The sequence below is a fragment of the Anoplophora glabripennis genome, unplaced genomic scaffold (assembly GCF_000390285.2).
Source record: "Anoplophora glabripennis isolate ALB-LARVAE unplaced genomic scaffold, Agla_2.0 scaffold33, whole genome shotgun sequence".
In the NCBI taxonomy this organism is placed as follows: Eukaryota; Metazoa; Arthropoda; class Insecta; order Coleoptera; family Cerambycidae; genus Anoplophora; species Anoplophora glabripennis.
Genome location: NW_019416463.1, coordinates 1652049 through 1676504, shown reverse-complemented (window position 1 = coordinate 1676504; position 24456 = coordinate 1652049). Strand labels below are relative to the sequence as shown.

Here is a 24456-nt window from a genome sequence, read left to right as displayed (position 1 = left end):
CACACTCGTACCTGGATTCTGCTCTACCAGTGCTAGAATTTCTTCTTCTGCTCTAGGAGTGGATACCGACCTTGGTCTTCCGGATAAATGGCACTGTTTGCTCAAGGAACCGGTATCACGCAATCTTTGGTGAATTCTTCCAAACATGCGTTGTGAAGGAATCTGGCGATTTGGATAAGCGTCAACATAAAGACGTCGCGCTTCGGTGGCGTTCCCATTAGCACGACCATACATGAAATGCATGTCTGTTAATTCTGCGTTAGAGTAACCAGCCATAGCGAAAGAAAACTTGTGCACTGAGAACAACTGTCAAATACGTACTGTTTATTTCACTAAACATCAACCAACTATTATAAGAAAATACACAACGTTTTTGCAAAATAAAAAAAGGGGCTAAAAACCATAAAACATTCCATATCTCCGCAACCGTTACTTTGCGGACCCATGTTTATTGAGACTTTTCTGCTTATTTTGGTTCATACTATTACCTCCTTAAATATTTTACACTCTTTTTTGAACACCCTGTATAACGAACGTTCGCCAGTTGACTTTATTGATGCCCTAGCGCCTTAGTTCATGTCTACTTGTAATGATGCACATGGTCTAGTTTTGAGTCAATGTTTTCACAACGTGCTTATAGAAGAATTATGGGAATACGCCACGCCTTTCGCGCATTTCGCGGCTCATGATATATTAAAAGACCTCTACCTTCTAAATCACAAAACAGGCTTCAATTTCTTGAAGGGTTCCGATTAAATCCATATCCTACCTCAAAATTGCTCCATCACATCAGGTTTTAGAGGTTTTGTTTTTTTTGTCCACAAAACTTGTTATGACTTCTGAAGGTACTACTCTTCTTGCGCTTCAAAATCTTCGAATATCTCTTTTCTTCTGTAGTTACAGTCAAGGGATATATTTTTATCTTTACCAGATTCTATTCAATTTCCGAATATCGACGAATACATCAAACTAATCAACTAGAATAGACGATTTCTCAGAAAGCAAAGAAGGTATTCCAATGATTCAAAGTGGATTTTAAAGGGGGCAAAGTAGTGCTTTCAGAAGTAATAACGAGTTTTATTAAGAAAATTACCTCGTGATGTAACATCAGTTCAAATGTATGGGAAACCTGTATTTTTCGCAATTTTCGGTTAGGACATCTTGAAAACCTCACGTGATGGAATAATTCTGTCAGATTCGATTTCAAAAACCTTCGGAAAAGTATAGCCCGGTTTCTGCTTTCAAATTTTTTCTATCTGTGATATTTTATATTTTTTACTTTAAAATAATTAGTAATTACTAGCTTGTTTATGGACATATTTCTTTAGCTTCCAGTACATTTGATATGAAAGAGTATTGTGCAGGGTGTTTGTAAATAAGTCCGAAATATTTTAGGGGGTGGTTGCCGAAGTTATTTTGTGGAAAAAAGTTCATATAAACGTAGGTCGAAATATGCTTCGTTTCCGAGATACAGTGTTTAAATTTTACTTTTTAATTTATTTTTATTAATTATTTCAGTTTTAAAGATATTGACTCGAAATTTGAAAAACGCTTTGGAGGGATAAAAGTGCATTTTTTTTAGAGTGATCTGAATATTTCTACTTGCACCAGTGGCATTCGTGCGAAAGTGCCACAAACTTTTTTAATAAAAAAATGGTACGCCACTGACTTTTCCCCTTTTGATATTTTTTTAGAAATCCGCCATCAATTCTGAATGAAATTGGTCTCTTCAATGTTTCTTGTAGGATGTACCGTTTTTGAGGAAAATAATAAAATATATTCTATTGCAGGTTCTGTTAATATTTTATTTAAAGATGCAAGTAGCAATATTCGGATCACCCAAAAAATATGCTCATTTATCCCTCCAAAGCGTTTTTCAAATTTTGAAGTCAGTATCTTTAAAACTCTTTGAAATAATTAATAAAATAAAAAATTAAAATTTAAACACACCTAAAATATTTAATATTTATTTATTTTTTACAAACCGCATGTATATGTATGAGGCGATTGATTAGAATCAGGGTAACCTGTTCAATTCGAGTCCGGGCACATAATTCTATTTCTTTTTGCTACTGTTAGATTGAGAAAGATCATACAGTTGATATTCCCATTATTTTGCAATTAGTCTAACAGTGAGCTAGACCTAGAGCAAGTTATCGACAACATCGCAAATGTAACCTTGAGCAACGGAACAAATTTAAAACCACAGCTAAATAACACCACTCTATTATTATAATAATTTATAAGCAACGTATAAGTGCTTCATACTTTTGATATAATATAAATCTAACAATCAGGAAAATAAAAGATCTTGTTTAAGATGAATATAATTTCATAAGTTTAGAAAGTGTGCTCTTAAAAGCAGTTGTTGTTACATTTAAGATGGTTCCATTGATGTCAAATATTAATTTATGATAAAAATTATATATTATAGATGCGTTAACATCCTTCCTTTCTTTAAACAATATTTCTAAATGTTCTAAAACTCATTAACTGAAATTTAAAAATTTTTTAATGTGCGTTTACAGTATATGATTATTTCTATTTCTTCTATTATTTATCTTATAAAATGGTAAAACAATGACGTATACATATATTGCCCGAGCCGTTATTAAAAATCCTCTTGGAAGCAATCAAAATATACGAGGTTAGTCAAAACTAAGTGATGATAAAATAGATTTTTGTCAAATGGGAAGTCGAACAAATGAATGCCTACCGTAGAGTTTGTAATGTGATCCTATTCTCGTTGGGCAAAAAAATACATTATATATATTCTGATTCTGTAGGATTATTTACATATGAAAAAAAAGAAGTAAATCACAATTTTCAATAATTGAAAAAAAAGTATCCGTAATTGCCTACATCCTACACCTTCAGCTCTACACATGCCTATTTGTTTCAGGCGACGGCAACATCTGGCAAATAACCTCGGTTCCTAACCAGCAGCAACTCCTGCAAACCCAGCAGCAAATCCAACAGGACTGCAACGATCTCATGAACGGCGAGGCCCTAACCTGCCAGGAACTCCTCGCCTTAGGCGCCATAAACGCAGCCCTACCTACCGGCCAAATAGTCCTGGACACCTTCTTCAATTCCCTTTCGAAGGGACTCAACAACAGACAGAAGAACAGCGAAGAACTCTACATCCAACAACTCCCCGAAGACGACTTTTCCTGCTGCCAGGATCTCTGGCACTGCGAGTCCGAATATAAGAACGAAAAGAGGTCCAAGATCTACGTCTTCTGTTGTCTTGTAATGAAGGGTATAGTTAGACTGTTAAAAACAATAAGGAGGTACATAAGGATCCTTGTGGAACACAAGTTGTTTCAGCATGGGATCCTGCTTGCCATACTGATAAACACTCTCTCTATGGGGATCGAACACCATGAGCAGTCTGAAATTTTGACCCATGTGGTCGAAGTGACGAATATCATTTTTTCCGCTATCTTCGCGGTTGAGATGGTGTTGAAAGTGGTAGCAGAAGGGCCTTTTGGGTACATTTCCAACGGGTTCAACGTCTTTGACGGTGTAATTGTTATCTTAAGGTAGGTTGGTTTAGATAACTTTTGCTTCGAAGGGTAAACCGTATATTCCCGGATGTCCTTTTGATTTATATTTTGTAATTAGCTATAATTAGAGTCAGCAATTGTTATTTGAAAGCAATATTTTATTACGAATTAACAAACACATTTTCTTTCACAAAGCACAAATTGACCATAAGCTGTTTCAGCAGCAACAACCTTTTTGTATAAAGTTTGACTTCAATTCGTTCACTGTTTTATATTTAACAAAAATAACAGAAAAAAGCATTTGCTGCCTGCGGTGAACCCCAGTTAGACCAGGGCGGATCTGTTTTGAGGTGGATGTGAGAGGGGGCAAGCAATTTTTTTCTGGTTTACCTTCAGTACAACTCACATAATAAAAGTGTAGATCCCTAGATCTGGGCGAGGTCCGGATCATTTTCAAAGAACCTCGCACGAAACATGGAAATTGAACACCGGTCAATTTTTATGAAACTTCGTATTTTGATAGTCCTCGTCATGCTGATCAAAAGTCTCAATGAGCACGAAACCCTACAACCCCTTCCAACCCCCCTAAACCACCCCCAAAGAAGAGGGNTTAGAGTTTTTCAAATATATTGACTCGAAATTTGAAAAACAAAACGCTTTTTTGGGGTGATCCGAATATTTCTACTTGTACCAGTGACGTTCGTGCGAGATTGCCACAACCTTTTTTAATAAAAAAAAATGGTACGCCACTGACTATTTTCCGTTTTGATATTTCTTTAGAAATCCACCATCAATTCTGAATGAAATTGGTGCCTTCAATTTTTTTCGTAGGATGCACCGTTTTTGAGGAAAAAAATAAAACAAATTGTATTGTAGGTAACTACTGTTAATCTTTTATTTAAAGATGCAAGTAAAAATATTCGGATCACCCCAAAAAAATGCACATTTATCCCTCTTAAGCGTTTTTCAAATTTTGAGTCAGTATCTTTAAAACTGAAATAATTAATAAAAAAAAATATAATATAAACACCCCTAAAATATTTCGCACTTATTTACAAACACCCTGTATATGTATGAGGCGATTGTTTAAATTCTGGTAACCTATTCAATTCGAGTCCGGGCACATAATTCTATTTCTTTTTGCTACTATTAGATTGAGAAAGATCATACAGTTGATATTCCCATTCATTTTGCAATTAGTATGAAGGCCTTAAGGGTCAATCAATTGTCTAACAATGAGCTAGACCTAGAGCAAGTTATCGACAACATCACAAATGTAATTCTTGAGCAACGGAACAAATTTAAAACCACAGCTAAATAACACCACTCTTTTATTATAATTTATAAGCAACGTATAAGTACTTCATACTTTTGATATTTTATAAATCTAACAATCAAGAAAATATAATTTCATACGTTTAGAAAGTGTGCTCTTAAAAGCAATTGTTGTTACACTTAAGATGGTACCATTGACGTCAAATATTAATTTATGATAAAAATTATACAGGGTGTATTTAAATGGAGGGACACAAATGATACCAGAGATTCCTTGGGTGAAAATAAGTCGATTTAACCTAACATACCTATATCCCAAGTCGCATAATAAAAAAGATACAGGGAGTCAAACTGACAAATAAAAAATGGTTTTTCCTTAATAATTTCTATATTTTTAGTCAGAAATGTTTCAAATTTTCAACAGAGAGGTTTTTTAGTGATGGGAAAAATAATATAATAATGATTTTTGAGTGTCGAATACAAGGCGCCCTCTGCAGGCAATGTTATGCATTGAGTATGTAGTAACTTTTTTGCCAACCCCCGTATACAGCACAAAATATGAAATATTGGATTATTTTGAACAAAAAAGGTATACTTATTGAAAATGGCTAAAGCCAACCGTTGAGGGTATATTTTTAATTCATAAATTATTGCTACGAATAAATAAAAAATCGAGTAGGTAAATGTCTTTTGGTAATGCTTGTAAATTGCAGTGTTAATTGATTTTAGTCACTTTTTACCTGCGGCCTAGATAGTAAATTGTTTTTGAATTGAATAAAATAACAAATTATGTATACTAATGACGAGTATGTCGATATGTTGCAAGTATTTTTTTAATGTTACAAGAACTGTACTGCTGATGTACGACTTTATCATGCCAGATATCCAGAATATTTGAGATTTTTAAATGAGCAACTTCCAATACTGCTTGAAGACGTGCCACTAGCTATCCGCGAAAACATGTGCTACGCACATGACAGAGCTCCTGCTCATTGTACATTAGCTGTTAGACAATGGTTAAATTTAAATTTTCCTGGGAGATGGATAGGTCGGGGAAACGATGCACCAGTCAAATGGCCTGCGCGATCACCGGATCTCGCACCCATGGACTAGTTTTTATGTGGTCACTTAAAAAATGTTGTTTATTCCAACCCTATTGATAGTATGGCTTTGTCAAAGAATTTTTGCAGCAGCTGAGGAAGTAAAGAATACATATTTTTCAAGAGTTCGTCGTAATTTTAATCGTAGAATTAGACTATGCTTACAGGAAAATGGAAATTATCTCGAAAATATCCTTAGAAAAAAATCTTGTTTTTTTTATATTGTCAGTGTTTCTCTTAAATTATCTATTGACTGTTGTTAAGTGACTCTTGGTTTTAGTTGTTTTGCTCTTTTTCTTCTAATAATTGTTATTAAACTAACAATAAATAAGTATTTTGCATTACTTTTTCACCTGAACTGTTATTTCATATGAGATTTCTTTAATGCAGGGTATAAATAATTTCACATGCACAAGAAAATGTGTTTTTTAATAAAGACACCGAAAAAACAATTAGATAGAAATTATGCAACAAGTGTATTCACACATGCTAAAATAAGAGGCAAAAAGAGTATAGTAAAAAAAATAGGAAAAATAATGTTGTCTCAGTTGATTCCTGCTTCCTCTTTTGGTAGAATTTTAAAATACAGATACACAACTAATAAGTACTGTGAGGCAATGCGTTCTGAATTTATTAACAAAAGTGTCTGTTTGTACCTTGGTATTCGTGGAGGTATAAATCCGTAACATTAATTTATGAAATTAAAAATATCTCCCCAACGGTTGGCTTTAGTCATTTTCAATAAGTATACCTTTTTTGTTCAAAAAAGCCCAATATTTCATATTTTGTTACTAAAAGCTGTATACGGGGGTTGGCAAAAAAGTTACTACAAATTCAATGCATAACGCTGCCTGCAGAGGGCGCCTCATACTCGACACTTAAAAATCATTATTATATTATTTTTCCCATCATTAAAAAACCTCTCTTTTGAAAATTTGAAACATTTCTGACTAAAATTATAGAAATTATTAAGAAAAAACCATTTTTTATTTTTCACTTTGACATCCTGTATCTTTTTTATTATGCGACTTGGGAAATAGGTATGTTAGGTTAAATCGATTTATTTTTACCCAAGGAATTTCTGGTATCATTTGTGCCCCTCCATTTAAATACACCCTGTATATTATAGATGCGTTAACAGCCTCTCTTTCTTTAAACAATATTTCTAAATGTTCTAAAACTCATTAACTGAAATTTAAAAATTTTTTAATGTGCGTTTACAGTATATGATTATTTCTATTNCGGATCATTTTCAAAGAACCTCGCACGAAACATGGAAATTGAACACCGGTCAATTTTTATGAAACTTCGTATTTTGATAGTCCTCGTCATGCTGATCAAAAGTCTCAATGAGCACGAAACCCTACAACCCCTTCCAACCCCCCTAAACCACCCCCAAAGAAGAGTAGTGATCGTTTAGATGGCTGTGATGGAATTCACGATTAAACAGTTACACAACCAGTAAGCAGGGGTTGGTGGGGGTTGCAGGGCTCGGTGCCCATTGATAGTCTTAAGCCTAGTTATGGTATAGGTGTCTGTAGGTTCGACAACTGTAGTGAAATATTATGGTAAGCCAATTGACCTGTAATCTGTCAAATTCATTACCCTGATTTTTGGGGGTGGTTTTGGGGTGGTTGGAAGCCCTACAACCCCGTAGGGCTTTGTGCCCATTTAGACTTTTGATCAGCATGACGAGGACTATCAAAATACGAAGTTTCATAAAAATTGACCGGTGTTCAATTTCCATATGTTTTGTGCGGGGTTCTTTNCTGGTATCATTTGTGCCCCTCCATTTAAATACACCCTGTATATTATAGATGCGTTAACAGCCTCTCTTTCTTTAAACAATATTTCTAAATGTTCTAAAACTCATTAACTGAAATTTAAAAATTTTTTAATGTGCGTTTACAGTATATGATTATTTCTATTTCTTCTATTATTTATCTTATAAAATGGTAAAACAATGACGTATACATATATTGCCCGAGCCGTTATTAAAAATCCTCTTGGAAGCAATCAAAATATACGAGGTTAGTCAAAACTAAGTGATGATAAAATAGATTTTTGTCAAATGGGAAGTCGAACAAATGAATGCCTACCGTAGAGTTTGTAATGTGATCCTATTCTCGTTGGGCAAAAAAATACATTATATATATTCTGATTCTGTAGGATTATTTACATATGAAAAAAAAGAAGTAAATCACAATTTTCAATAATTGAAAAAAAAGTATCCGTAATTGCCTACATCCTACACCTTCAGCTCTACACATGCCTATTTGTTTCAGGCGACGGCAACATCTGGCAAATAACCTCGGTTCCTAACCAGCAGCAACTCCTGCAAACCCAGCAGCAAATCCAACAGGACTGCAACGATCTCATGAACGGCGAGGCCCTAACCTGCCAGGAACTCCTCGCCTTAGGCGCCATAAACGCAGCCCTACCTACCGGCCAAATAGTCCTGGACACCTTCTTCAATTCCCTTTCGAAGGGACTCAACAACAGACAGAAGAACAGCGAAGAACTCTACATCCAACAACTCCCCGAAGACGACTTTTCCTGCTGCCAGGATCTCTGGCACTGCGAGTCCGAATATAAGAACGAAAAGAGGTCCAAGATCTACGTCTTCTGTTGTCTTGTAATGAAGGGTATAGTTAGACTGTTAAAAACAATAAGGAGGTACATAAGGATCCTTGTGGAACACAAGTTGTTTCAGCATGGGATCCTGCTTGCCATACTGATAAACACTCTCTCTATGGGGATCGAACACCATGAGCAGTCTGAAATTTTGACCCATGTGGTCGAAGTGACGAATATCATTTTTTCCGCTATCTTCGCGGTTGAGATGGTGTTGAAAGTGGTAGCAGAAGGGCCTTTTGGGTACATTTCCAACGGGTTCAACGTCTTTGACGGTGTAATTGTTATCTTAAGGTAGGTTGGTTTAGATAACTTTTGCTTCGAAGGGTAAACCGTATATTCCCGGATGTCCTTTTGATTTATATTTTGTAATTAGCTATAATTAGAGTCAGCAATTGTTATTTGAAAGCAATATTTTATTACGAATTAACAAACACATTTTCTTTCACAAAGCACAAATTGACCATAAGCTGTTTCAGCAGCAACAACCTTTTTGTATAAAGTTTGACTTCAATTCGTTCACTGTTTTATATTTAACAAAAATAACAGAAAAAAGCATTTGCTGCCTGCGGTGAACCCCAGTTAGACCAGGGCGGATCTGTTTTGAGGTGGATGTGAGAGGGGGCAAGCAATTTTTTTCTGGATTACCTTCAGTACAACTCACATAATAAAAGTGTAGATCCCTAGATCTGGGCGAGGTCCGGATCATTTTCAAAGAACCTCGCACGAAACATGGAAATTGAACACCGGTCAATTTTTATGAAACTTCGTATTTTGATAGTCCTCGTCATGCTGATCAAAAGTCTCAATGAGCACGAAACCCTACAACCCCTTCCAACCCCCCTAAACCACCCCCAAAGATCAGGGTGGTCGGCGTCGGAGAGTGTAGAGTAGTGATCGTTTAGGTGGCTGTGAGATGGAATTCACGATTAAACAGTTACACAACCAGTAAGCAGGGAAAAGTCACATGACAGGCTTTGGTAGTTGGTGGGGAGCGACAGGGATGGGGGTTAAGTGTTTTGGAGATTAAGCCTAGTTACAGTTTGGGTGGCTGTATGTTCGACTGCAGTAGTAAAATATTTCGGTAGTTTTATTGACCGATAATCTGTCAAGTGCATTCCCCTGACATTTGGGGGTGGTTTTGGGGGGTTGGTGGGGGTTGCAGGGCTCGGTGCCCATTGATAGTCTTAAGCCTAGTTATGGTATAGGTGTCTGTAGGTTCGACTACTGTAGTGAAATATTACGGTAAGCCAATTGACCTGTAATCGTTAAGTTCATTACCCTGATCTTTGGGGGTGGTTTTGGGGGGTTGGTGTGGGTTGCAGGGCTCGGTACCCATTGATAGTCTTAAGCCTAGTTATGGTATAGGTGTCTGTAGGTTCGACAACTGTAGTGAAATATTATTGTAAGCCAATTGACCTGTAATCTGTCAAGTTCATTACCCTGATCTTTGGGGGTGGTTTTCGGGGGGTTGGAAGCCCTACAACCCCGTAGGGCTTTGTGCCCATTCAGACTTTTGATCAGCATGACGAGGACTATCAAAATACGAAGTTTCATAAAAATTGACCGGTGTTCAATTTCCATGTTTTGTGCGGGGTTCTTTGCAAAAATGTTTTTTACTTATATCTTGGAACCTATACATTTTGGAAGAATATTGGAGAGAAAAAAAAGTTTTAGAATTGAATTTTGCACAATATACTGTAAGATAATTATGTTCAAATTTATTACCGATGTTGCAAAATAGCAATAATTGATGAAAAAAATGCAAAATAATCAAGTTTTTTGAATAATTTTTTTAATTGCTCCGATGGCATTCTAATTTTGATAAAAAAAACTTTAGAGTATAATAAAACAACACCAAATTTCATTAAAATCGGTTCTATAGTTCTCGCAAAATAATTTTTTGAAAAAAATTTTTCGAAATTTCAAAATGTTGCACAGCCTCAAATAAAGCATCTAGATACTTGAAAAATTTTTCACATAGAAAAGACCCCTCAAATGGTTTTTGAAAAATTGAAATCGGTTGATACGGACGGCCACAGTAAATTTTTAGTCAACACTCTTTTTTTAATTTTTAAACAATTAGATTACATTTATCAATTTGCAATTTAGTTTTTTTCAAAAATTTTAATTTTAAAGTAGTACTTTCTCCTAATTTTATCTGTATTTAAGACAAAAATTAATTTCCAAATAAAAATATATATTTTTAATTTGTATTAACAAAAATGATTTAAATAATTATATAACTAAATACATTGATATTCGAAATGTTGAAATATAAACAAATTTTTTTATTGAAAAAATGCAATAGCATAGGGTAAAATATACAGAATATTTAATGCATAAATGATAAATTTTGTTTATAACAAAATATGTGCAAATTAGACAGTTGGCATTGCGATATTCGAATTCCTTGGCTTGCGAGACATCGGATTAAAAAACAATAAATTCGTCCATTAGAAACTGAAATAATGGAATTTTTTTCGTACCTTCGTATTTTGAACCTCCGAATTCAGTCTCGGAGCGAAAGCCCCCTCCCCCACTTTTCGTGTTTTGAGTCACTTTTCGCGGGTGCGAAAGACAGCTTATCCGTTTATTTATCTATGCTGCCGATAACTTATGAATATGAAAATTTTTTCCAGCTCAAAACTCGGAAAAAACGAAGCCACTGAATCAAAGATTATTGCTAAATTGTTTATAAATTAACGGTATATGCCGATAAACTTTGACCGCTTATTTCTTGAGAACCAATAAACGGAATTTAACTTTTTTTTTTGTTTTAAAGAAACGCCTTTCCGAATATAAAATTATAATTTTTGAAAAAAACTAAATTGCGAGTTGATAAATGTAATCTAATTATTTAAAAATAAAAAAAAGAATGTTAACTTTAAAAATTTACTGTGGCCGTCCTATTCAACCGATTTCAATTTTTCAAAAATCATTTGAAACGTTGAACGGTCTTTTCTATGTGGAAAAATTTTCAAGTATCTAGATGCTTTATTTGAGGCTGTGCAACATTTTGAAAATTCGAAATTTTTTTTCAAAATTTTTTTCAAAAAAATTATTTTTCGAAAACTATAAAACCCATTTTAATGAAATTTGGTGTGTTTTATTATACTCTAATGTTTTTTTTACCAAAATTAGAGTGCCTTCGGAGCAATTAAAATATTTTAAAACAAATTATCCAAAAAACTTGCCTTATTTTCATCAATTATTGCTATTTTGCAACATTCGTAATAAATTTAAACATTTTTAACTTACAGTATATTGTGCAAAATTCAATTCTAAAACTTTTTTCCTCTTCAATATTCTTCCAAAATGCATAGGTTCCAAGATATAAGTAAAAAACTCAGATAAAATCCGTCCTGGTCTAAGTAGAATTCTCAAAAACTTATAAATATGAGAACGATATTTGCCTATTTTATCGATGTCCATGGAAATAAATGCCCACAGACATCTGTCAATGTTCATAGATGTTCAGGGACGTCACGATGTCTATGGATATTTTATGGATGTCCGTGGATATAGGTGCTCTAAAAAGTGATTGCTTGGTGTACAAATTTTGGTCGCGTTATGCTCCTCGTTTTATTTTGTTGTTTTAACGAATCTCATGAAGAATTTTGTTTCCAGTGCTATAGAACTGTTCAAAAACTTCACTGGCGAGACTCACGCGGACTCCGGCTTGTCAGTATTAAGAACTTTTCGGTTGCTTAGGATATTAAAACTAGTAAGGTTCATGCCAAACCTGAGAAGGCAACTGTTCGTCATGTTGCGCACCATGGACAATGTAGCAGTATTCTTTTCCCTTCTCATATTATTTATATTTATATTTAGGTAAGTACGCCCTTCCGACATCACGACTTCCTACAGAATAAATAAGAAACAAATATATACATATTCAAGTGAACACAAAGTACAATGTCGATGATTTTTTTGTAAGCGTAATTTTTGTTAGTAAGGGTTTTTCTAAAATTTGGTAGGGGTGGCATTTGATTTTTATTTTATTTGTGTAAATAAGTTTTTTTAGAGGAAACTTTTTTGTTTATTATTGTTTTGTTTAATTGATGTTTAGAGAAATCTGATGTATACTATATACACATCACTTATATACTTCTCGACACACCTCTTTTTTCTCAAATTTTATCTGGAGTCATTAAAGCACCCGCTGTACAGATTACAAAGCACACAAGATGTTTTGTACATAGTTTTATGTTATTTTTCATTTGGGTTTGATTGGTGGTAGGTATAGTTTGTCCATTACGCGTATTCTAGGTAAACGTAATAAACTTGGGCACACTATATCTAGATTAAACAATTTTATACAGACATTTTTATTTCATTGCGTGACTCAGTTTTATATGTACTTTTAAATGTAAGCATCAGCACGCAACCTAAATTATAATAATTATGTCTAAACTCATTTGATTTGTTACTGGGAAAGATAATAGTTTGAAAAGTATTATTTATTTCTAAATCTTCAGTACTGAATGTTAATGGACATTTTAGATAACAAATTTTTACATATCTTTCAAAATCTAAATTCCAGTAAGTATAACATCCGCAAGTACATTAATAATAATATAAAACTGAATCATAAGAAGAAATAATTAAGTACTAATAACTAAAAGAAATATTTAATATGTCCAATTAAATAACTTGGACAAAGCCGAGCCATTTTACCTGAAAACTGATGATTTATTAACTAAAATTTGACATTGTATGGTAACATCTGTCAATATTAACGTACCAAAATATGAATATGAAGTATTAGACAATAAATAACTCAAATTACAGAGTGCGACGTACTGTATATTATAAGTATCATATGGCATGTAGAAGAGAAGTTAGTACAACTATTAATCATTATATTTTAGATGCAAATCAGACTTCATTATCATTAAAAAATTGTTTGAATGATAATAAACACGAAATAATTCTTTTTGCACTTAAAGCCTTGTAATTCTATTAGTCCAGGCGGTATCTGTTTTGGGTTGGGTAAAACGCATATGATCGGAGATTTTTGCTTTAACGGCTTCGAAACAACATCAGAAATCATAATATTTCTATGCAAATAAAAAAAAACGTGGGCTTAATTGTTATTGCAAAAAAGTATAAAAAAATAGCAAAAAAATTCATTTTTTTCTTGGATTTCTCGTCGACAACTTAGCAACTATTCATTTTAGACAAAAATGGAAGAGGAAAAAAAGTTTTGTAATTAAATTTTGATCAAGATAGAGTTAGTTGCAATTCGAAAAAATAATTATTGTTATTGCAAAAATCGGAAAAATCATTTAAAAAATTGCAAAAAATGCTAGTTTATTTGTCAATTTTTTTCAGACACTTGAATAATACCTAGGATCTTCATACTTTTCCCAATTAAACTTCTTAGTGCATAGAATCATCACACCAAATTTCATCCAATTCGGTTCGATAGTTTTTACATAATAATTGTTTAATTTTTTTTTTTTTTTTTAAATTAAAAAATTTTCAAAATCAAATTTCTAAAAATCTAAAGCCTTTGAATACTTGAAAATTTCACCACAAAAAGAAGAGCTCTCAAGCTTTAAAATGCTTTTTGAAAAATTCAAATCGGACGATTAGGTGAGCCGTGGTGATTGTTTAAACATTTTCGCAATTTTCACGCTTATAAACAATTGCAATAATTTAATGTTTTTTTCAAATTTTTGGTAATACTAGTAAGTTTGTTTAAATATTATAAAATTGTTTAAACAATAATTATTTAAATAAACAACTGAAAATTGGTATTAATTTTTAGTTGTACGATAAATTTCTAAAAGTCTTTCAAAAATTATTACTCACATAAATTGTGAATAATTATAATTTTAATTTTTTCGTTTACTTTTAAAATATTTATCTAAAATTTATTTTTTATTTATAAAAAAAGTATAAGAATCTTTTGGATACTTAATTAATACCAACAACATGGTGCAACATGCAAAAATTTTGGTCGTGAAAATTAACAGTAAATAAATAAACATAATAAATTAATCATTTTTTAAAGTAACTGTTTATCGGCATGTCAAAAGTCCAATAATTAATAATAAAATGTAGTTGAAAATATGATAATTGAATTTTTTAGTTGCGAGACATCGATTTAAAAAAAAATCATCGAAATTGGTCCATTAGACGCTGAGATAAGTGAAATTTTTCCGAGTGTCGCAATTTTGAACTCGAGAATTCAGATCGGAGTAGCTGTGTGTTTGCTCCCCCCACCACTGATACCTCATTGATTTCACGCGGTCTTGAATATCTTTGAGTGACATTTTAAATGGGACGCCCGTGATTGCAAATTTTGAAAATTTATATCTGGAAAGTACTCGGAATAACAAACCTATTGGTTCAAAAAACAGCCCTTATAGTTTTGCTGTAAATAAGGGTTAACTTTAACGGGCTATAACTCCGAAAATAATGGGCGGATCATCAGGTTTTTTTTTAAATACTCGCCTTTCCGAGTACTTTCAAACCATATTTTAAAATAAAAAAAAATTTGAAAAAACATTAAATTATTGCAATTGTTTATAAGCGTGAAAATTGCGAAAATGTTTAAACAATCACCACGGCTCACCTAATCGTCCGATTTGAATTTTTCAAAAAGCATTTTAAAGCTTGAGAGCTCTTCTTTTTGTGGTGAAATTTTCAAGTATTCAAAGGCTTTAGATTTTTAGAAATTTGATTTTGAAAATTTTTTAATTTAAAAAAAATAAAAAAATTAAACAATTATTATGTAAAAACTATCGAACCGAATTGGATGAAATTTGGTGTGATGATTCTATGCACTAAGAAGTTTAATTGGGAAAAGTATGAAGATCCTAGGTATTATTCAAGTGTCTGAAAAAAATTGACAAATAAACTAGCATTTTTTGCAATTTTTTAAATGATTTTTCCGATTTTTGCAACAACAATAATTATTTTTTCGAATTGCAACTAACTCTATCTTGATCAAAATTTAATTACAAAACTTTTTTTCCTCTTCCATTTTTGTCTAAAATGAATAGTTGCTAAGTTGTCGACGAGAAATCCAAGAAAAAAATGAATTTTTTTGCTATTTTTTTATACTTTTTTGCAATAACAATTAAGCCCACGTTTTTTTTTATTTGCATAGAAAAATTATCATTTCTTATGTTGTTTAGAAGCCGTTAAAGCAAAAATCTCCGATCATATGCGTTTTACCCAAGTCTACCCTTTTTAAAACAGATACCGCCTGGACTATATTGGGAATATTCAAAATTTTTAATGAGCAACACAATTAAGTGAGAAAAAAGCAAAATAATAATAATAATAATGGTACTTTTCTCAGATTTATCATATTCTGAAAATTTCGACTTATTAAATTTGAATTTTCGCTATTACTTTTTTTTGAGACGCCCTATATGTATGGCTTTTTAAAACATTTAAATTAAGTATGTTAAATCATCAGCCATGGAAATGGTTTGCTTTGTTCAAATTATATTAAAAAAAACGTAAAGAAAATGTTAAAAAACATAAGTCTGTTGAAAACATTCCAAATATCAACAACAGCTCTTCTTACATATAAAAAATTATATTTACATGTTTCGAATTTGGGTTTGAATAATTAAACGATTTTTATTAAAACAAACTTAAGATTATCATGTTTGTAATTTCAAGTGATGTTACAATACGAAAAATTAAAAAAATGCCTCTGGAAATACAAAATGTGTGATGTTTTAATAAAAATTTCACAGAAGCTGACATTTCTGAGGGCTAATCATGGCTAATTTCATAAAATGTTTAACTCTATTACTTTCAACGTGATTGGCCAACAAATCAGTATCAACAAAAGAAAATACAACGGCTGTGACTATTTTCAAAATGTTCCTGTGCTACAGGGTGTCTAAATTTTAATTAACTAATTTGAAACAGACTGAGGGAGAATTTAATTGTAAGGGGAAAAAAATTCAATACAAATTTACTGCACCAAACGGTTTTATTTGTTTAAAAATATAAATAACTATTAATATCAATTTTGTTACAGATTATAGGGATGCATGAAATATTAGCCACCAAAATTGTGGCTATACAGGGTAACTCAGTCATAATGTCATTAATTTTAAGGGGATATAGGGAAAAATTAATAGAATACGAATACGTGATTAAAATGCATATTTACGTTGAAAAATATTTTCATATCGTTATTTAAACCCCTTTTCAAACCGCTCCTGACCAATAAAGGTTTATCGAGAGTGAATCTTGATCCACCGTATTATTTGGTCACTAACCTAGTTTTTACTATGTATTTAATACGTAGTGAACCACAATTGGTAAACCGATCTTTTTACCTAAACTTTTACCTAGACACGTGTATGATTAAGATCTTTTTTTACATTTTAAATATTAACAAGTGTTATTTATTTGTTAAAAAAATTGTATAAGGATAATAATTGTTTTCGGATGTTAGGTTATTACAATTTAGTATTTTTAATATTATTAACGTTTTCACTATGTCTTATAATTGAATATGAGTTTTCAGTATGTTCATATGGTCAATTAATTATTTAGTTTGTAGTACGTTACTTTACCTTATTGTGTGACTTTGCCTTTTAAAGAGTAAAGAGTATTTAAAATGCCAGTACAGCTGAAACCACACTCACCCGTCTATAGCACTTTGTTAATAAAGTTTTGATCCACTGCACTTTGATTTTGAAATCAATTGCAAAATTCAAGGCGACTGGGGAAATCAGCTGTTTCTGTTCAACGTTCGACCACTTTTAAGATCTGAGGGCGCGTTCCCGGTCAAAAAATGTGATGAAAGTAGTAGTAAACATTTATTTCTTTCGATTTTCTGTATTTATTAGGCCTTCCGAATACGTAGTTAAAATTAATGACATTATGACTGAATCACCCTGTATATCTGGCACCCTTTTTGAAAATATTTTTAGGCAGTTACAGTTAGAATTTGATCTATTTAAAACCTCGATTTAAAGCCTGGACTAAATTATTAATTATTATTAAACTACCAAATTTCAAACCTAACTATTTTGTTATTTTGGAGAGAGGAAACGGATATCAACACAAATTTTGGACTTTATTTATTATAATTTTAATTTACAAAATGAGCTCCTTTGAGTTTTCAATACGCTGCATAGTTAAATGAAGCTCAGTAACAAAATTTTGAATTAAAAGAATCATTATCCGTAGACCACCAGCGCTTAAGGTCGGATCGAAATTAGCTATGACGAGCCATCAGAGTTAACACAAATATATGATTTTTGGGATGTTCTAGTATCCTTGGCATGAATATATTCGGTTGCAAGTTTTGCAACGATGACACAAAATATACGCCCGAAGGGATGTGTGTCTCTGATCGTGACGAGGACAAAGATAGAAAAAATTTCGATTCGCTTTTATGGTCACTAGTTACCGTTTTTCAGGTACATATAAATTTTGTATGGAGAAGATATATCGTGTAAACACCTCTGAACTTAGTAAATATAAGTCAAAGCATACAAAAAAAAAATAATAATAAGCAATTAGGAAAACTGGGTTAAGGATGAAATAACAAACTACATAAATGGAAACATATGAATAATTATTATTTACAATAAAAATATGTGTACATTTTGAATTTTGAAAATTTAGACCCTGGGGTTTTCGGGGGTGCCCTTTTTAAATAAAATAATGCCGTTGAACTCGCCATCTACTTGCTTATTTTAAATTGAAGACCCTATATATTATTGCATTATCGAGACAATAAATTAAAAATAAGTCAAAAATGTTAAGGATTCCCTGTACCTAAATTTAACCGTTTTTGTGATAATCGATATTTTATAAAAATGTTGAAAGATGCAAACATTTCGAAAATTCCTTAGATATATCTTTCTTTGTTCAGGAAGCTTTCACTTACATTTCGGAGCACACAAAGAACATAAGATGCATTGCCTTCCACTATCAAAATTAGGTACCTGATTTTTGTTTATCTTGTGATGCAATAATATATAGGGTGTTCCATTTAAAAAACCCCAAAACCTAAATTTAAAAATTGAAGTGAAGTAGTCTCTGAAATATTCTAATGAGCCGTCACCATAAGACAGCCTGTATACAAAAATTTCTTTTTCTAAACGTAAGGGAGCGTAGGGTGAATGTGCGCAGTCTGTAACTGTACGCAATCATTTTATAATTAAACAACAATATTTATATCTTACAACGTAGGTAAAACCCGGATGGTAAAAACAAAAATTTCACGTTTCATGAATCTCTATTTCAGGGTCGAACGTTTTCTGATCCGTTAATAAAAATTTTACTGTTCATAACATAACTAGTGGCTGAATAGTGGCTTAAGTTGAAATTGATAAATTATACATTGTTGCCAAGATCGAAAACTTTTAATTTTTAAGAATCGTGTGCGTTGGCAAGCACCTTTCTGGTAATTGTACAGACTTTTTGAGGTAAATATATACACTTACGTTAGAAACAACAACACAAGAAATTACTTAATTACGTAAAGACTATTTTGATAGATCCCAAAAACATACGTTAAGAGATCAAGTCTAAACTAAATTTGCTAATCACTATACATATATGTACAGGATATAACTATGAATGAGGATCATATTTATACGGAGACTACCTTTGACCTTCAGAAACTGATTTTTTCCACTATTTTTTTTTTCGTAATTTTCATATCGCGATGCTCGACAAGCTATCCACGGTGATCAGGAAGGGAGAAAAAGTTCGATGAAAATGTCCGCCAAAACGGCTAACGCAGAAAGTTTCTGTATCATCTGGACATTCAAAATTCGCAAAGCTCAAAATCCTATCAGATCTTTCTTGCGAATTATGGGAATTTGTATATACAACGTGTCCCAAAAGTATGGAAACAGCACAATAACTTTCGAAAAATGCATTTTGAAGAAAAATTATTTAGACAAAAGATTTAGGATTTTTCCCTGGCTATTCAATGGTGTCCCTAGATTTGACCTTGACCTTCAAGGTTATTTCAAGATCAAGTTAATTTTTTCAAATGGGATGCCCTACTTTTGACCCCGGAAATGAAAAGAGCGGAAAATCATGGTCACGCATGGTTTGGCGCGTTGTCTTGAAAAAACGGGTTGCAAAAAAAATTATCATGACTAACGTAGTAGGATTTTTCCCTGGCTATCTGACGGTGACCCTTGATTTGACCGTGACCTTCACCTTCAAAAACCGCACTATTTCAATTTTGGCAAAAAACGGTTGATTTTTGAAATCGCGTCTGCCATCTTGTATCCGCCATCTTGGACTAAAATTCCTCAAAAACAGATTTCAGAATCGTAGTCAGCGACCCCAAACACCCCCCTATACCAAATTTGGCGTAAATCGGTTAATTTTTTGGAATCGCGTCCGCCATCTTGGAAAATGGTCAAGGACATATCTGATCGTAAAATTTTCCGCTCTTCTCATTTCCGGGGTCAAAAGTAGGGCATCCCATTTGAAAAATTAACTTGACCTTGAAATAACCTTGAAGGTCAAGGTCAAATTTAGGGACACCTTTGAATAGCCAGGGAAAAATCCTATATCTTTTGACTAAATCATTTTTCCTCAAAATGCATTTTTCGAAAGTTATTGTGCTGTTTCCATACTTTTGGGACACGTTGTATATACAAATGCCCATAATTCGCAAGAAGGATCTGATAGGATTTTGAGCTTTGCGAATTTTGTATGTCCAGATGATACAGAAACTTTCTGCGTTAGCCGTTTTGGCGGACATTTTCATCGAACTTTTTCTCCCTTCCTGATCACCGTGTATCGTGACTCAACTGGTCTTTGATTCTACTCGTATATACGTCATACTACGTCACATTACTCCTAAAAATCTAATCTGTACATAAAGTTGCACCCTGTATAAGTGGAAGTCTTTGAAAAAAAAACGGTTGGAGAATATGGAACACTTCTTGAGAAGATTATACAGGGTTAGTCAAAAGTATGGAAACCCCCCAAAAATCCCATTTTTAGGATAAATGGTGATGACAAAAGTCGCAGCATTTTTCACGGTGCATCAGATGGTAACATTGACCTTGAGGTTAAGGTCAAGGTTCAAGGTCATATCAAGATCAAGTCGGCTTTTTAAACGACAACCCTCCTTTTCGACGCCGGAAATGGAAAGAGCAGAAAATTCTGCATCCGAATATCCCAATAGTCAAGGTCACTTCAAGGTCAAATGTTGATTTTTACTGTAATTTTTATTTTTAACTACGGAATCAGAGGGAACGGCAGTCTTTGAGTAGATACCTGATGGTACTCCTTAGTGATTTTAATCTTGAAGTCAATATCGAAAGAACATGTCAAGGTCATATTGGTTTTTTTAAGTAGCGACCCCTTATTTCGACGCTAGAAATAACAGAGCATATAATTCTACATGGTATTACGATTTTAAACGTGACCTTAAGGTCAGGTATAGGTTAAGTGATTATTCCGGCTGTAATTTTTTATTTACTAGAATAATTGTAGGAAAAATTTAATTAACTGTCCTGTAAAACAGATGGAGCAATCAAAAAAATATATTTCAATGTCAATAGTGAGAGTATTAGAGTTACAGTTACCCTACTCTCCCCTAATATTTTGTTTTTTAAATATTCAATGAAAAGAAAAATTTTGGATAATATGCGGGTTGTAACAACTATATTGTGACAAGCTTTCAGTATTGAATCCTCTCATAAAACTAACAATTAAAACAAAGTAACATGTTTTAGGAGGAATCCGAAGGATGTCAACTCTCAAAAGAAAATCATTTCTGACAATTTTCTCTGAAATAATATGTGCCTCTCCTGAATGTCATTTATTCAGATAAGGCGAATTTGTGCAAAACTTTAAATTGTACTTAGCTACTAGCAATGGTTTTAGTTTGTCATGATTTATACCGGGTGTTTCACAACACCCGTACACTACTTCTAAAATTTAAAATACGTGGTTATGTGAAAAAATGGTTCAGATGAAAATTGTTAGCGTCTGAGGGACACATTTTGTGGTGAACTTGTCTGTGACCTTGAAGTTCATTTCCATGGTTATTTCAAGGTCAACTTGTTTTTTTCAAATAGGAATCGGATTCGGAAAGCGCGGACAATTCTACATTCAGACCATGCATTACATGAGGGGGTTGCCCCTCCCCCCTTCAGTCCATGGTCTTGTGAAGGTCAAACTGAATATCGTTTTTCATCCTTATAACTTTGCAGGAATATGTTTTAGCAAAAAATGTTTCGCACGGAAGGTGCTTGACATTGAACGGAACGTTGTTTGAAGACCTAAATCTGAACTTGAAAGTAATTTGCAAGATTCAAGTTATAACTATTCATTGTAATGAAATTTAGTTAAAATAAAATTAAAGTTCAATCACACTAGAATCGAAATACTCCTTTTTTAGCATCCGTAATGAAAAACACCTAATAGGTACCTACAATATGATTTGGCTTGAAAAAAATGGAATAGATGTAACCTATGCCATGCATACCGTTCTTAATGAACTGATGAAAGGTTCCCACTTGAAAAAACAAAGATGACTTTGAAGTCACCTTGAAAATGACCTTCAAGGCACTAACTAGGTAAGGTCATCAAACCACATCCCAATCGATATAAAGTAATTTTTGTATGAAACATTTTTCGCTAAACCATACTCCTACAAAGTCATAAGGGTGAAAAACGATATTCAGTTTGACGTTCACAAGACCATGGAGGGAAGGGGAGAGGCAAACCCCACATCTAACCACGTATTTTAGTTTTTAGAAGAGGTGTACGGGTGGTCTGAAACACCTGGTAGAGTTTGAATCACAAAATAGTTCTACGAAAAAATTGAAATTTTCAAATCTGCGAAGATAACACCCCTATTATAAATAAGCCTTTTCAATGACGTCATACACGTATAGTCGGGCACAACCACATCGTGCCGCCCATTTGCTAATTTTTCGTCCAATTCTAGGAACTCTTTAGTCAAAAACATCAAGATTTTAAATTGTTTATTTAAATTTAAATGTGCTCGTATGTGCGAAATTTCTGAGTTGATACTGAAAATGAAATTGTGTTCCTGTTTATTTTGGCGAGACGATTTCTGAAAGATTACCACTGTTGCACCCTGTATATGCACGTTATTACGTAGGACGGACAAATTAAACCATGAATCTAATCCACTGTTTATCCATACATTTTTAGAATGATAGAGTGCTCTAAATACAACGCCGTACTAAATATACTTTTATTTATTTGTTTCCTTTTTCCATTTGTCTTCATCCATCTCCCTGAGCCAACACTCATCGGTCCTTTGTTATCTACTACTCGCTTTTCAGGCGGTGTAGCTGCCAAGTCGGAGCTGAAATTCAGCTATCGTTTATAACCCTGACCGAACTTTGCAGTCTAAACTTTAGTTATGATAAAAATTTAGGACATCGAACTGCGACATGCTTATATTTACTAAATTCTGATAAGTTTTGATCTCAATTCCGAATTCGTATTCGCTAAAGTAGTGTAACAATTTTATTATGTTGCCATTTTTTAACACCTCATCTGAAAAAAGACATCACTTTGGAAGTTTGGTAATATTCTTAAAAGGGTTTGCAAAAAAATGGCAATATTATCAAAGTTTCACTAACACAAATACTTTAGAAATGAACCTCAATTTTGTAAGGTAGGTAAGAATTCCATTTTACATGACAAAGTATATTCGAATATCATTTTCTGTCACCAACGGAGAGACTTTTGTCATGTAAATTTTAAGATTCTTTTATACAATTTCCACTTTACTCTTTACGTGCATGATTTTTTTTCTTGGTAGATTTGGTAAAATTTAATGCATAGCATTAGGAGGTACATTATTTTTTGTGTTTTAAAAATGTATTTATATATAGGACTGCTTTTTGAGTAGGATATTATGTAGATTAGCAAATTTTATTTTACGTTCTTTGATGAAAGAAACGGAAACTACTTTACATTTTTATACACCTTTATTCAAACAGTTAGGTCGATATTAATTGAGTTAAGTTGTTAGGTGAAAAATTAATAATCTCAAATCAATCAACAGTTACTTAAAGGAATTAATTTCAAAGACTGCTGTATCAGTTTTTTTCTAAGCTGCAAAAATTGTACTGCCTTGTGTTTTGAATAGTAAATCCAATGTAATATCAAAGATGGTAAAACGTAACAAAAACTCGTAAATTTAAATTAAAAAAGTAATTAGAGTATCTATTTCTTTTTCTTAGTACTATACAGAGTGTTAATTAAGAACGTTGACAAACTTTATGGGGCAATTCTTTGAATGATCCACAAGGCGAATGTACCGATTAAAAAAATCCCTGAAGACGTTCGATACAAAGTAATAAAACTTAGACCAACTACTTATTTAATTAAAAGTGGACGAGTTACTTCCACTGGAAAAAAAAAGAGAAATTAGATGCAACTGAATATTTTGGAAATTCATCACTACTTCTAACTCCTATAGTATTTCCAAGAAAAAAGATATCTTCCATTTTATTCGAAATACTAATCATTTTCAATTTATTACTTTTTTAACCTCCATTAGCATTAGAGAACACTGTTAAATTTAATATAATTCTAGAACTACTCATTTCGAAAAAAAGTTGATGACTTTTTTTCTAAATATATGATCATGAAAATGTAATAGACCCTTTTAGTAGTGACATCACATACGCCAAATAATAGGCAAGAATTTCTCAATATTTTTTATCTTATGTACTTTGGACATAAGTGCCAATAAATGGCTTCTTTTTCATGACCTAAAATATCACGATATTTTGGCAATATTAGAAATACATATTTAAGTATCAAACACCAAGTGACAAACTAATAGACATATAATTTATATATTTAAATTTATAGAACAATATTGATTTTTATAGTAATTAATAAATTAAAATTATATCAATGTTACTGAGCATGCGGATTAAAGATAATTTCATGTAAGTGAAGTAGCCTCGCAA

At 32.6% G+C, this 24456-nt stretch overlaps 1 protein-coding gene across 1 annotated transcript in view; it reads left to right on the top strand.

The window, feature by feature from the left end:
- The window catches only part of LOC108912687 (voltage-dependent T-type calcium channel subunit alpha-1H), a 183367-nt gene that overhangs the window by 123364 nt on the left and 35547 nt on the right, over positions 1-24456 (top strand). Inside the window, exons 11-12 of the mRNA XM_023454612.1 lie at positions 2903-3545; positions 12149-12352. Of these exons, the coding sequence (XP_023310380.1) occupies positions 2903-3545; positions 12149-12352 (847 nt within the window). The remainder of the gene's footprint in view (positions 1-2902; positions 3546-12148; positions 12353-24456) is intronic.